Below are 14,710 nucleotides of genomic sequence, written 5' to 3' on the forward strand. Positions count from 1 at the left end.
CTCTTCAGTGCGGTGCGTGGGCTTCTCATTGCGGTGGCTTCTCTTGTTGCGGAGCACGGGCTCTAGGCGTACGGGCTTCAGTAGTTGTGGCTCGCAGGCTCAGTAGTTGTGGCACGTGGTCTGTAGAGTGCAGGCTCAGTAGTTGTGGCACACGGGCGTAGTTGCCCCGTGGCATGTGGGATCTTCCCAGACCAAGGCTTGAACCCGTGTCCCCTGCATTGGCAGATGGATTCTTAACCACTGGGCCACCAGGGAAGCCCCACATATTGGAGAACTTTTAAATTGCCTTTCTCAAGTACACTGTCTCTGACATTGCTTGTATTTATTTATTTATCTAATTCTCCTCAACAACCCCCCCAAATATTTAGTTTTTAGTGATCCATCCAAACAACGTTTTCCAAGACGCTTTAACTACTACCCTTATTTCTTTTTAAAATCTCAAAACACCTAAATAATGAATTCTGTCTGCTGAGTAAGAGCATATGAAGTGATTTATTGAACTGGTTAAGATCCATTATATACAGGTAGAAACCATCAAAATTGTACAGGGAACCATTAAGAATATTGATAAAGACAGTTTTACAGACAAACGACAACTGGAAAATAGTTTTAACATACACAACATATAATTATGAAAAAAATATAGAACACAAATTGTTCTACCAAATAGATTCCAAGGTTATTTAAAAGTCTGCTATGCAAACTAAGTTGAAAAATGTGTTCAGTGGGGTTACATGGTTTTAAAAAAATTAAGTATAATGTAAAAATTAAGTTGTTTTTTTCCTCACTGCAAATGGGAGAGGAACCAAAACTTTTTACTCCAAATCTATACATTTTGAAAAATAATTTATATGTCTAGCACAAAGAAAGAAAATTGAGAATGTTTACAGTTCTGTAAACTATGCCTTTCATGAAATGCAAACTGCATCAGTTTTAACAGTTAAAAATTGTGCAATCAGAAATAGACTGTTCCCTTTAAGGTACAATTGTACCTTCATTGGCTTTATACCTGAGCACCAAAGCTGTAGTTCTAAATGCCGTCTTGGAAAGCTATTCTGAAAATGAGCAAGAAACCAAAACTAGCCTGTTATTATCTGGAGAATTAGGCACCAAGAAGGAGATTATCTCCTTAGAAATGCAGTATTAACAATAGAGAGGGTTCAATTAATTAAGCAGCTGACAGATCTCCTTGTAAACACAGCAAAGGAAATCCACATAGGATGATCCTCCATAAAGTCCTTTGTCTTCTACCAGGAACTGTCGGAAAACCATTTCCGGCTGTTCTCGCTGCTTTACTATCGTGAGCTAGGAAAAAAAACAAGGTAGCTGGTTATAAACATATTCTGAATGTGGCTAAATTTTGTATCCTTCAATTTCACCAAAATTACATAACATCCACTGTCTGTGAGGCCTTGGAGGATGATAGGAAAGTGCCCATTATCCACAGTGGAGAGAGGCAATGACCCCCAAACCACAAAAACCAAGACATGCAATTAATTATAAGTGGCAATAATGAAACATAAGCCGAGTGCTACGGGAGAGGCTTCACAATGTAGTGACTGTACTGAACCTTAAAGGACAGGGTGGGATTTCCTTAAGGAGGTGGGGGCTGAGCTAGCATTCCATGCAGGCACCACATACAAAAGACATAGTCCTGCCTGGTATGTAAACTAGCCCACACTTCTGAAAGGCAATGGAAGGTAATGCCTTTGGGTTTTTGTAGGGAATGTGATCCAGTGAAGGTGTTTAAGAACAACTGGTTATGGTGCCTAGAATGCACTGGGGGGATGAGGGAAACCAGACAGGAAGCAGTTGGAAGCATCTAGGCGGGAGATGATCAGGATCTGAATTAGGTAGTGTAGGTGCAAAGGAAGTGGATGAAAAAGAAAATGTAAAGTTCTTAAACCACTAAAATTAATAAATTCTTCAAATATTCAAAACTATCTTTACACTGATTACATGTGGAAATGATAATATTTCGGATATACTAGGTTAATAAAATCCATTATCGGGCTTCCCTGGTGGCGCAGTGGTTGAGAGTCCACCTGCCGATGCAGGGAACACGGGTTCGTGCCCCGGTGTGGGAAGATCCCACATGCCGCGGAGCGGCTGGGCCCGTGAGCCATGGCCGCTGAGCCTGCGCGTCTGAAGCCTGTGCTCCGCAACGGGAGAGGCCACAACAGTGAGAGGCCCGCGTACCGCAAAAAAAAAAAATCCATTATCAAAATGGATTTTTTACATTTGAATTGTGGCTAGCAGCAAGTATAGAATTGCATGTGCAGCTTGCATTATTGGACAGTGCTGCTCTAGAGGAAGAGGCACATGAAGAAGAAACCCAGAAGAGGGTAGTCCGTCATGAATACTCTGAGCCCTTATACTTACTGACCGCCCCCTTACTCACTCCTGTTTCAGGAATTCAGAGCAGATGATCAGAATGAATTTGATATCTGTTGAGCCATGAGCGTGGTTAATGGAGCTGCACATGCAAATCATTGTCTCCACCTGCCTCCTGTATAATTCAGAAGAGCCAGGGCATCATCTTACTTCCTTTCACGTGCGGAATCACCCAAAGGGCCTGCAGCTACTAGCTTCACGCCAGCTGCAGTGAGGAAGGTTTGTTACATATTGGCTGGAAGGGCCCAGCCCTCCCTACTGCTGCTTTATATAGGCGCTTTTTTTTTTTTTTAATCAAGTAGAATAATGTTGTCAACATGGCTTGCTTTTTTTCCTTTATGTTATTTTGGCCAGGGCCTTAGGCTGATAAACTCTGAACCAACCCTGAACTAATAATAATATTATAACAACTGCTGCTACCATTACAAGCCAGCTACTTCCATGTGGATATGGACATGTGTGACGTCTTGGCTTGTCAGTGCCAAGCCCTGGGAGCTGACACTGGAACAGCTGTGTGGATAGTCATATTCCACTCTGACATGGGGAAAGAAACTAACCCCTTCATGGAAACATCTCCAAAGGAGTTTAAGATGTGCATCCTGGTGAGCCTGAAACGAAGGCGATTTTCTCTTTACTTGTGTTTTCTCCACCTTTCCCCAGGTGCCACTAGGACCTCTGCCATTGACCATTATTGGCAACAGCAACGTGGGTCCAGCCTCAGTGACACAACTCAGGCTGAGACTGGGCAGAATAAAAACATTGTGGAGGGAAGGATTTGAGACCTTGATTTCCTTAGAATTTAATTTCTCTATGGAAATTAATGGAAGTTCATGTTGCTCATCTGTGGGGTATTTTCTAATGCTGCCATTCATTTAGGTTATTTATTTTTTTGGTTTTCATGTGGTACTCACTGTAAAACCTCTGATGAATGCATCTGGCCATGATGTGAAGTGGGAAATAGAACAGGGAATGAATTTCGGCCTTGGGGGAAACTCAACTATAAGGTAAAGTAATTAATATCCTGCTCTACCATTTGAGTCTCTACAAAGTTGGACCACCCAGCACTTGGTGGAAGGTCTCAGGGAATTGCATTTATAGAAGTGGGGGATATGCTGTCTTGACACGCTAGTGGTCTTCTCTTCAAGGGGTACACCACACAAATCAGAGGAGAAAACACTGGGATGGATTGGGAATCCATATTTTATTATCCTCCTTAACATTTCTATAGGGAGGGACATAGCTCTGTGGAGTGGGGGAAGAACAGCAAAATGGTCACTGTTAGTCTCCATCCCAGCTTCCTGTGTGTCTTCTCCAAGGAATGACTGGCTAATTCAAGAGGTCTAAATCTGATATTCTCTGGGCCATGTTACCAGTGGCCTTACAGAATTATTGTACTTAAGCCATTTTCGTCTCTCATTGCCTATTTCACAGGGAACAGATAAAAGGTAGCAGTGATTAGGATGGCCCAGAAGGAGTATGTTGAATGGAAGAAGAGAGCCATGGATATAACTTAAGAAAACAGCAACTCTTTTTAAGGGGCAGATGACTGAAGAGAAGCCAAAGGGAAAAGGTCAGTGAGAAAGGAGAAGAATCAGGAGAGTATGATGTTTTGAAAGCTAACAGAAGAGAAAAATTGAGGAAAGAAGTAGTATTTGATCTTGTAAATTCTGTAAAGGGATTGAGAATAAAATGTCTTTAGCAATTTGGCAGTTCATAGAAAACTGGAGAGATGGGAATGAGGAACTATAAGCAGTTTACATAGATGACTTTTCAGGAAGCATGGGAGTAAAATGCCTGCTGTGTTGCTGGTATTCAATACAAATTTGTGGGATAAAATGAAAGGAAAAGGAAGCAGAATCTTGGAGAAGCAGCAGCTTCAAAGAAGGTAGATTTGAACAGCTTGTAAACTGGAAAGGAGCCGATGGGGAGGGAGTAATCCGGAAAACACAAGAGGAAGAAGAGATAATTTGGAGCCTGGAGGACCACGAGCAGGGCAGGGGTAGAATTTATCAGTAAGGCGTTTGATTTAGGTAATCTGGGAACACACTGTGATAGGAATCTTTTTTTTTCTTCCCCCATAGATGTGAGACTGTGCAGACAGTGAGGTCTAAGAGGGCTGATTTTCTGAAAAACTAATTAGCATGATCTAGAAAGTAGCAGTGCCTTCTGGGTTTGATTTTGCTATCTTTGACCCTTCCATTTCCGCTTTCTCAATCTTAGTCAATCTTGACTCTTTCAAAGAGATTTAAAGACTCCTTAAATGTGTTTTCATTTCCTTTGTGTGGTCCATTTTCAAATGTTGGAGAAAAGCATGCAAAACCAAGTGCATCGGACTAAACAGCCAGGGTCAGGCCTGTGTCTGTCGTGACCTAGCTGTGCAGCCCTGACCAAGTGAGTGAACTCCTTTGAGCCTCACTTTCATAACTGCTAAATGGCGATGGGGGGAGCTGAAAGGCTAGGGGTGGACCAGGTATCTCCCTAGATTCCCTTAGCTCTCACATCTCTGGATTTTAGATTTTCAAATTCTTTATACAGATGATACCCTGAAAATGTCAAGGATTTTACCAACAACAGATAAATTTGCCACCGGTACATAAAAAAATCTGATTAAGTATTCAAGCTAAAATTATTTTATTACACAATTGCTTATATTTTATTTACATATCATATTTGGAGCTTACCCGAGATATTTTAATAACCAAAGCTGACATGACCTTGATAAGGGGTTATTGGAGCAGGTGGGAGAAAGCAGAGGAGGGGAAAGCGTTTTTTTTTTCCCCCCTGGAAGGAGGGGCTACTGAGCACAAGGATGATCCCCATGTTTTAGTTTGGCCTCTTCTCTGCAAATGGGGTCAATTGTGGAGATACGGTTGCTGCTGCTGGGACAAAGGTGGATCATCCTTGCTGTGCATTCTGAGTACCAGCGGTCTTCAATTTGTGTTTCATAAGACCCTAAGATTTCATTACATGTCTCCAGGGTGTTCAGAGAGTGAAGAACATGTTTATTTTGAACCTTCTCTGCCATCTCTAGGTCCTATCCTAAAACTGAACCCAAGTAGTGATGTAAAAACAGTTCTGGAAAGGTTTTATGTTCACCCGGATGTCCTAAAAGTTATAAAGCTCTTTATTAGTTCAAATTTCCTAAATTCTACCTAAAGTTGATGTTTGCATGCGGGAGTATCAATGGTAAAGAATGTTGATGTAAACTGATATCACATTTATGTTTCAGGGGAAAAAATAGCCCCATAATACCCTGGCTCCTGTAGAGGCCTGCCTTCAGGTGAGTGTCCTGTACCTCTGCAGGAAGTAGTACAGTAATAGACCACTGTCATCTGTACATTCCAAATTCCAGGAGATTCTAATATTGAGCTTCAGAAGGAAGACAGAGGTGACTACGTGGGATTTAGCGACAAGGCATAATTTTCCTGAGATACAGACATTTTAAACTCTTCCTCAAACTCAAAAAGGAGTCCTTAGAAGGACTAGAATAGCAACATTTTTCAGAGATAATAAATCAAAAATTGTAAAATCCAAAGATAACAAATGTTCTAAGTAATTTTAAGCACTGACGGAAAAATCATTTCAAAGCCTGTTAATGTTATGAATTGTTTCTAAGTTAATACTTAGTAAGGTGACCCATGGTTAACCCATGGTGATAGCTGTTTATTTTTATATGTTTGTGATTGAGAAGTAGGTAGATATACTTAGAAGTTAATGTGAGTTTTCTATCAAAAAATCATGTTATAAAAATATAGGACATGCATTTTAAAAGTTTGTAAGAAAATTTTTTTAAAAAGACTTGAAAAAAGAAAAAAATAAATAAAATCTCATTCTTACCTTCATTGAATATGGCCGCTTTTGTTGGATAATACCCATTATCATTCTGAGCGTTTGTGAGTACGGGTTTCCCAGCTCAGGCAATAATGTCTAAATTTAAGAAATTCAAGTTTAAGTTTCAGTACAATTTCTGACATTTAGATAGAAGCAGAATGAGATTACTAGAATGTTAAAGTTAAAAAACATCCTTCTAAACCATATACTGAACTCTTGGCTTAGTTCATTTACCTAAAAACCAAAAATATGAAAAAATGTACTAAAAATTATTCATACTTATCAGCATGCATTTATTCATACTTACCAGCATGCATTTCCACCAATGAACTCTCTTTTGAAAATAAAAATCCTTCCCTGGAACTTGACACATGTATATCACTGAAGTGACACAAAGGGTGTTATGTTTTTTACAAAGGATGTCTTTAATCCCTTTGCAAGATGGATATTTCAAGGCTATGTTGTGTGAGAAAAGGACACACTTTATTCCTTCAGCAGATCAGTTGCAGGACCCTGAGGCATTACCCCATTTGGAAAATGCTATCCAAATACCACTGTTCCAACATTAAAATAAACCACCAAATGTGATTTCTCAAAGGGAATGTGGTCTCTTAGATTTCCCTGAAATCTGGTTCATGGTGAACAAAAGATAACTACCCAGCTGCATGTGGCCCCTGGGGGATGTGAAAGATCTGGACTTAGATTTCCTCCATTAAGACAGTAATGCTAATGCTCACTTCTAAGCAAGAAGACACCAAGAGCTAATACATCATCTTTGAGTTAGCCATTGAAAAAGTGAATTAGAACATTTTACCACAAAGTCACAAGTCTCAGGAAAAGATCATGGCCAATATTTTTCATAGGAGTTGTTAAAAAAAAAAAAAGGAAATTCATTACTTATATTCACATTCCACTCCCTCTGTGTATTCTTTGACATTAAGACTTAAGATCTTTTTATTTACAAAAAAAACACATAAAATAAGTATACTTCATATGTATGTCTCAAAGTGCCAACTGCCTCTAAAAAGAAAGCAACATTTAAGAATTTGTATATTACTACAAAACAAAGAAAAAATATACTTACCATATCTGTGTTGATATGTGCAAAAGATGGCACGTTAAATATTCCTTGGATGAGTTCTGGTGGGCTACTTACTCCCAACCATAAGAACATGTTCAGACCATTAGCCAATAGGAATATTCCTTCTTCTGAAAGACGGGTCTCAGAGCAACGAATAGCAGCAGGTAATGTTGTACTCTTGACATCTAATGTGTGCTATGCAGACAAAGGCAAGAGAGTTAGAAACTCCCTCTTTCTTCCCTTCCTTCCTTCCTCTCTTCTTTTCCCCCTCCCTCCCTCCTTTCTTCCCTTCCTTCCAGTACATATTTAATGAGTTCCTACTATCTACTAGTCCTATCTACTACTATCCTACTAGTCATTAGACAATAATCCCTGCCTTGTACAGCTAACCATTTTCTGAAGGGAAGAAGAGACAACAAATAATCTAAGTTAAATATATAGAAATGTAGATGGTGTTAAAAGAGTTATGAAGAAAAGAAGCAGGAAGGTGGGATAGGGCATGTCCATGGTGGCAGTGGTGGTACTGTTACAGTTTTAAATAGGGGAGCCCAGGAATGCTTGTTGAACAACTGGTGCAGATGTCCTGAGGCAAGAGCTTATCTGGGGTGTTCAAGGATCAGCAAGGAGGCCTGTGTGGCTGGAGTGGAGTGAGAAAGGGGAGAGTCATAAGGTGAGTCAGACAGAAAGGAGGGCAGGGTAGCATAGGCAGCACTGGGCCAGGGCAGTAAGAACTTTGGCTTTTACTGAAATGCGAAATCCTGGAGTGTTCTGAGTAGCGGAGGGACGTGAACTGACAATTTTTTAACAGGATCACTCTAATTTCTGTGCCAAAAACAGACTGGAGGGGCAAGCAAGGAGACTTGTTAGGAGGGACTGCGGTGGTCCACAGGAGAGGTGATTATGCTTGAGTCTGGGTGGTGACATATGGGGGTGAAAAGTGGTCAGCCTCTGGATAATCTTGGAAAGGAGAGCTGACATGTTTGCTGATGGATGAGATGGGGTGGATGAGGAAGAAAGCAGCCATGGGTGACTGCAGGACGCTGGTCCTGAAGAACTGGAAGGAGGGAGGGGTGATAAATGGAGATGGGGAAGACTGCAGGAGAAGCAGGCGTGGGAGGCCAATCAGGACTCAGTTTAAGATGCCCGTTAACACGCTCACGGAGAGATGCTCGGGAGGCTACAGACACAGACACGTCCACAGTTCAGGGCAGCAGTACTGCTGGAGATAGGAACTTGGGAATCATCAGTATGGAACTGTTGCTGAGAGCATAGGTAAGACCCCCAAGGGATTAAGTGTAGATAGACAGGAGAAGCTTCCCTGGACTGAGCTCCGGGGTACCTGAACAGGGTAAACTAGCAAAGGAAGCAGGAGAGAAACTGGGACAAACCAAGTAAAGAGGGTGTTTCCAGAGGGAGAAAACTGTCAGATGCTGTGGACAGGTCAGAAAAGAGAAGGACTGCCCACTGGATTTAGCAAGGCGATTTTAGTGGAGTGGTGATGTTCATGTCCCTAAGAGTTCTAGTTTCTCTGGCACAGAGTTGATAATCCAATTTTATCTGAAAATCAATTGTTAACAATTTACATCTAACATTCATATTGATTGAAAGCATCAATAGCTTTTTGTTTCCAACCTAATTTAAGTCTCTAATTGCACTGAGAGCCTGGGTATGAGTTTGGATACAGGAGTTAGAAATAAGCCATCAGCCTTCCCCCCTCTTATCCCTCAATTATAACTTGTTAGGTCTTAGGGGAAGGAGTCTAGTCAGAGAGTACAGGGGCATTCACGACATCAAGGATTACCTTTAAATAAGTAGAATACATTGCCAAGTAAATTCTCTGAGGACAAGGACAGTTCCTTCCATATACAGTGTAGGTAGCCTCAAATATATGCTGATTTGTAAACCCCTGATAGCATTTGCTCAAGACTAATCATAGCCATTCTGATTAAATGTGGTGACTCTTAGACATTCATATACTGTCTAAAAACATAACGTGCACGTGAAATCCCGTATAGACACGTATCAGCTGCCTTTCATGCCGTAAGGCTGGATTTCTTCAACAACTTGTCGACTCACTTTTCAGTCTGCCTATTCAATTGAAGATTACCAATTTGGGAATGAGGAAGGAAAAGCAGTCATCTGAAGGATTCCATGAAGAACTCCTCAGATCCGCCCACCACCCATACGCTCAGGTTGAAGCGCATGCGCAGCTCGCCCAGAGCCCCGGCTCTCAGGCCCACACTACGCGTTGTGAAGCCATGCGTGACTCGTAAGTTTCTTGTTAAGAACGAAATGTTTCAGACAAAACATGGGAAAAGTCAAAACATGATTCCCTTCCGGACTCCTCTAGGAAATGCGCCAGCGCAGTGTGCTTACTATTGGCCGAAGCTGTGGATAGAAGAAGAGCTGAGAGTCGGCCACACCCATGGTCATGACCAGCTGCCTCTGGTAGGCCCGCTCATCCGTTGAGATCTCTGGTCTGCTAAGCAGCACACAGTTTTTTAACAAACAGTTCACGTACACTGGCAGTACTTTCATGGAATCTGGTAAAATAAGCTGGAAGAGAGAGACATTGGTTTCAGATGCTTGGTCTTTACCGAAAATCAAGACCTGCAGCACTTAACCTGTAAAATAGAAAGGTTTGCTGTTGAGACTGTGGAGAGGATTAAATGGTAACCCACGTAAAGCACCTAGAGCACAGAAACTGGCACAGAGTAGGTACGGAGAGCGCGGCAGGTGGTTTTATTTTCTCTCGTGCTCTAGCAGCTCGGTGTAGGGCTTCTCAGCACAATTCACGGCCGGGGGTGCCATCCCGGCGCTGCCTCTCACCCGCTGTGTGACACTGAGCAAATTCCTTACCCTCTCTTTCCCTCGGTTTTCTCTTCTAAAAAAGGAATAATAGGCCCTCTACTTCATGATCATGGGGTTGTTACGAGCATTAAATTATTTCTAATTTGTGAAGCACTTAACAATAGTGCCGAACAGATAGTATCATATACATGTTTATTAAATAAAATGAAATAAGTTATTTCCTAATCTGTATTACCAGCTTCTACCTCTTGAGTTCAAGAACAGCATTTCCAGCTGTCCACGAGATATCTCTTCCTCTGTGCTCTTCATGCATCTGTTAGTCATAGACTCATCAGACATTGAATGAGTGCCACCATGTCACAGGTTCTATCAAAGTATCAAGGATCTACAGAGGAATGAGGCATAGTCCACATGCAAGATGTCTAATGTCTACTGGGGATGATATACATATAACAGATAAACCATAATAAGGAAATTGCAATACTAAATGTAGAAAATAAAACAGGAAGTACTTCATGAATTTATTAGCTGTGTCACTACTGAATGCTAACGAAAACTCAAACTCCTACAATTCCACAAACATGTTCTTCCTGTTATGTTTCCTATTTTAGATACTAGAACTACCAGATGAACCCTAATTTCATTTTTTCTTTACCTTCAATTAGTACATGAATTCTTTCTATTCTACATTTATAATCCACCTGTACCTTCCTCTCCATCCTCTCTTTGGCTCATGTGACCTCATTCTGACTTCATTCTAACTGCCTCAAAGTACATACCATAAAGTGACGCTCCAAATAATAATACAATTAAACAGTTCTAGAAACACAACTTGATGGGTAAAAAAACTACAAATAATTTGTAATTTGTAAAATTACAAGTAATTTGCCTGTGTGTTTAACCTTCTTCTTCCCAACTCAATTTTATAAATATGGCTAAGAATCAAGATCGACTGATCTGAATGTCACTTCCTTCCATTTTAACAGTAGGTCAATGGACAACGAAATATCCAAAAAAAAAAAAAAAAGTATATATAGGTGATAATGATAATCTGCAAATAGAAATATCTGGTCTATAAATTAATGATTTCTTTTTAGCCTTCTATCTTAATGATGAAAAAGAATATAGACTTTTCAGAATCCACACCAAAAAGGAAATTTCCCTCAGGGCTCTGTAAGGATTTATTCCTCAACTTAAATCCCTTTATCACAGGTCTCTTCTCATGATCTATTAAGTAAGGAATGTTTAAACAGAACTTACTTCACTGGTTCAGGAAAACATATTTCAGAACAATCCTACTTTGTAGTTAGTTTTCCCTCTCAACTTTTATCTCCTTTCAAAGAACCAAAGACAAATAAATGCATGTTTCCTCATATGAGGAAAAACTCTTTTCTTCTTGTAATTTGCTCTCTAGCATAAAATATTTTTGTTTTTTTAGGTTGAGGAATAATCAGTGTTCAACATTATATTCGTTTCAGGTATATACCATGATAATTCATGTTTGTATATACTGTGAAATGGTGACCACAATATATCTAGTTAATATCATCACCGTACAAAGTTACAGAATCTTCTTTTCTTGTAATGAGAACTGTTAACACCTACTCTCTTAGCAACTATCAAATATGCAGTACAGTGTTATTAACTACAGTCCCCATGCTGTACATTACTTCCCCAGGACTTATTTATGACTGGAAATCTGTACCTTTTGAGTCCCTTCACCCATTTTGGCCCCCCCAACCCCACCCCTGGCCTCTGGCAATCACCAGTCTGATCCCAGTATCTATGAGCTTGGTTTCTGTTTGTTTTTTAGATTCTACATACAAATGAGATCATATGGTATTTGTCTTTCTTTGTCTGGCTTCTTTCACTTATTTAGCGTAAAGTATTTTTATTTGACAACATATGGTACTGGAATATGTTTTCAGCCAAGGAAAATTAGGATTAAAAAAAAAAGAAAAAAATTATTATCCAAAGGTATAGGACACAGATCATGGTCATATTCCAGAGCCATGTGTCTCCAATACTATTTCTGGGCTAATTACCAGTTAGGCATCTTAGATGTTATGGATTAAGAATGTTCTTAGATTCCCATAGAGAAGCATATATGTACAGTTTTTTAATATTGTCTTGCAATTCACTGGTTGCTGCTCATTAATCAGGTCATATTAAGACAGTTTAGAAATTTGTTGTCCTGAAAACCACAAAGAGGTGAGCTTGGCCCATGATGACACTATCAGGACTAAAAAATCTGATTAGAGGAGACTGGATTATAGAGGGCAGGGGGAGGAGAACAGAGGAGGTAAGAAGGAAATTTTATTATAAAGAAGAAAAATGCAGTTAGAGTGAAAGAAAACAGAGAGACTTAGTGTTTTTGAGGTGGGGAAGAAAATGTGGCAACAGATCGGGCATTAAAACCTTTCCCTACCTCCTTGATCCTCTCCATAAATGATGAAATTATTCTCAGAGAGAAAAAGTGTGAGTGAGGAGGGAGTGGAAATTCATGAATCCACAGTTTAATTGAATTTGGAGAATTCTCTGCTTTGGGTTTTGAAGAAACAGATGTGGTAATGAAAAAAACTATTACTTTGCAGTTAAGGTCATGTGACTTGCCTTTTAAAGTCAGTGTACTCCCATATGATGTAATATATTTAAGTTTAGAACAGTGAGTTGTTAGATTTAATGAAAAAGAATCTACATTGCTCATGTAAACTTAAAAATTTGTTTTAATGTTGTTTTTAATTATATGTCTTAACCCAGCATCTATCCTGTGACCACCCCCCCCAAAGTGGGTGTCTCCTTAAATTTTACACCTTAAGCACCTCTTCTGCATCAACCTAGTCCTGGCCCTGGCAATTCAGTAAAAGCATATCTCCTGAGGTCCAGTATCATATAATCCAAGTATATAGGTCCTTAACAGTCTTGCTTTGATCAAGGAAACTGGGCTCTATAGTAAAACAGTGGAATTCCTTTACGAATTTCTCCATGGAAATTATTTCTTGCAAGTGAACTATGGAAAGCCACCAAATTTGAAGTTGCATTCACTGAGGAGAACCTCAAGTCCAGCCATTCTGTTTTTAAATAATGGTATATTTTAATATATTATCGTTATTAACAGTTTTATAATCTCTACATTTTCCCCACTCCATGATGGATAATCCTAGGTTAAAGGTACACTTGAAATGTGCTAATGGAGAAAGAAAAATCTCCAAAAGAACAGGAACAATCTTCATCAATTTTTTCAGAAAAAAATTGTCATCATAATGTTGTTACTCCAGAAACAATTCAACTGCAAACAGATTATCTAGTAGTAGACTCAAATCTCTTAACTTTAAACCAGCAGCAACCGACCAGTTTCATTTCTTCCCTTAATAGGCAACGGATCTTTGACTTAAGGTCTCTGAATCCAGTTGTTTTAACATTAGCAAATAAACTTCCTGAGAGGACACTAACCGTACCTGTTCTTCTTCAACAATCCTTCCGAAGTATGAGACACTCCAGAGACAGAGTATGGAAACACTCCATGTTTCCAGAGCTCCAAAACAAGTAGTAAAACTGGGGAGTAAAGTGGTCTCGGTTGGACTATATCCAGGTGCACCTGGGGGGCTTTGTATAAAGTAAACACATGTGCTCTGAAACAGGACTGATACTGGAATTTACTGGAGTGGCAAATCCTCTGAATAATAAAGAGAACTGACTTACACAGATTTAAGAGTTGCTTTTGTGATTATCAACAGGAGATGAAAGAATGGATGGCTACTATAATCTCTCTGGACAGCACAGAAAGGAATTTTTGTGAAAAGTCCAAGCTAATAACTATGTTTGTTTTAATTTCCTTCTTTACCCAGATTATGAATTTGGCCCCCAGATGTATCTGCACTATCGCTGCTGCTGAAGGGTTGCTTTGGGTGGGATTTCAGATGTCACTGTCGACAAGGAATTAACCAGAAAGTTTTCCCATCTGTTGCTTACTGTCTTCTCTTTAATCCAAATTCTATACTCAGATATTCAATACATAACTATGAAAAATGGCATCTAGCTTTGATGGGGAAGAATATGAAAAAGAAAACAGATGCAAAAATAAATGTGGACATGAGGTTCTACCTTTTTTTTTTTTTGCTTTTTTTTGTGTTTTGTTTTTACAAGAGAGAGGTTTATTTAAAGGATCTTCTAAAATTTCAAATTACTAGATGAGAGAATTTTTTCAAAACTCTTCATACCTATTATTAACTTTTAAATATAAAGAACTCCAAAATTTATAAATTATATTTGTTTATAAAATATAAAAGAATCATTACTGCCATTAGTTCATGTCAACTTTGATTGTTAATAAATGTCCAAAAAGTATTTAAGCACCCACATTTCATAACTCTATATCCATCTTCATCCATGCAAAAGATAACCCCATTTATATTGACATTTCTTACATAAAACATTCTTTTATTTATACATAATGTAGTGACCCTCAACCCAATATACACACACATTTTTGGGTTCATGCATCTTGTAAAGCCACTAAGCATTTTAATGTTGGCTATAAATATACCACAGTCTCCCCAAAATGGCATTGTCAATCTTGGTTGTATGGTTTAC

At 39.4% G+C, this 14,710-nt stretch overlaps 1 protein-coding gene and 1 long non-coding RNA gene across 6 annotated transcripts in view; one reads left to right on the plus strand and one right to left on the minus strand.

Annotated features, from left to right (window-relative positions):
* Positions 1-473: 473 nt before the first annotated feature.
* SEC24D (SEC24 homolog D, COPII coat complex component) overlaps positions 474-14,710 on the minus strand; it is a 109,569-nt gene continuing 95,332 nt past the window's right edge. For both annotated transcript variants that reach the window (XM_081226235.1, XM_081226234.1), the window contains exons 20-23: positions 9,683-9,862; positions 7,310-7,501; positions 6,232-6,321; positions 474-1,305 (exon numbers count right to left, since the gene is read on the minus strand). In XM_081226235.1, the coding sequence (XP_081082361.1) occupies positions 1,165-1,305; positions 6,232-6,321; positions 7,310-7,501; positions 9,683-9,862 (603 nt within the window). In that variant the 3' untranslated portion in view covers positions 474-1,164. The remainder of the gene's footprint in view (positions 1,306-6,231; positions 6,322-7,309; positions 7,502-9,682; positions 9,863-14,710) is intronic.
* On the plus strand, positions 1,312-14,222 carry LOC308613708. Of its 4 annotated transcripts, none has more exons than XR_014015302.1 (3): positions 1,312-5,674; positions 9,409-9,575; positions 13,966-14,222. It is a non-coding gene; the product is annotated as an uncharacterized lncRNA (long non-coding RNA). The 4 variants fall into 4 exon arrangements; XR_014015304.1 differs by lacking the exon at positions 13,966-14,222 and having other exon boundaries at positions 1,312-3,398; positions 3,826-5,674; positions 9,409-9,668; XR_014015305.1 differs by lacking the exon at positions 13,966-14,222 and having other exon boundaries at positions 1,312-2,613; positions 2,749-5,674; positions 9,409-9,668.

Source organism: Mesoplodon bidens, assembly GCF_964165515.1.
Source record: "Mesoplodon bidens genome assembly, chromosome: 1".
Taxonomy (NCBI): Eukaryota; Metazoa; Chordata; class Mammalia; order Artiodactyla; family Ziphiidae; genus Mesoplodon; species Mesoplodon bidens.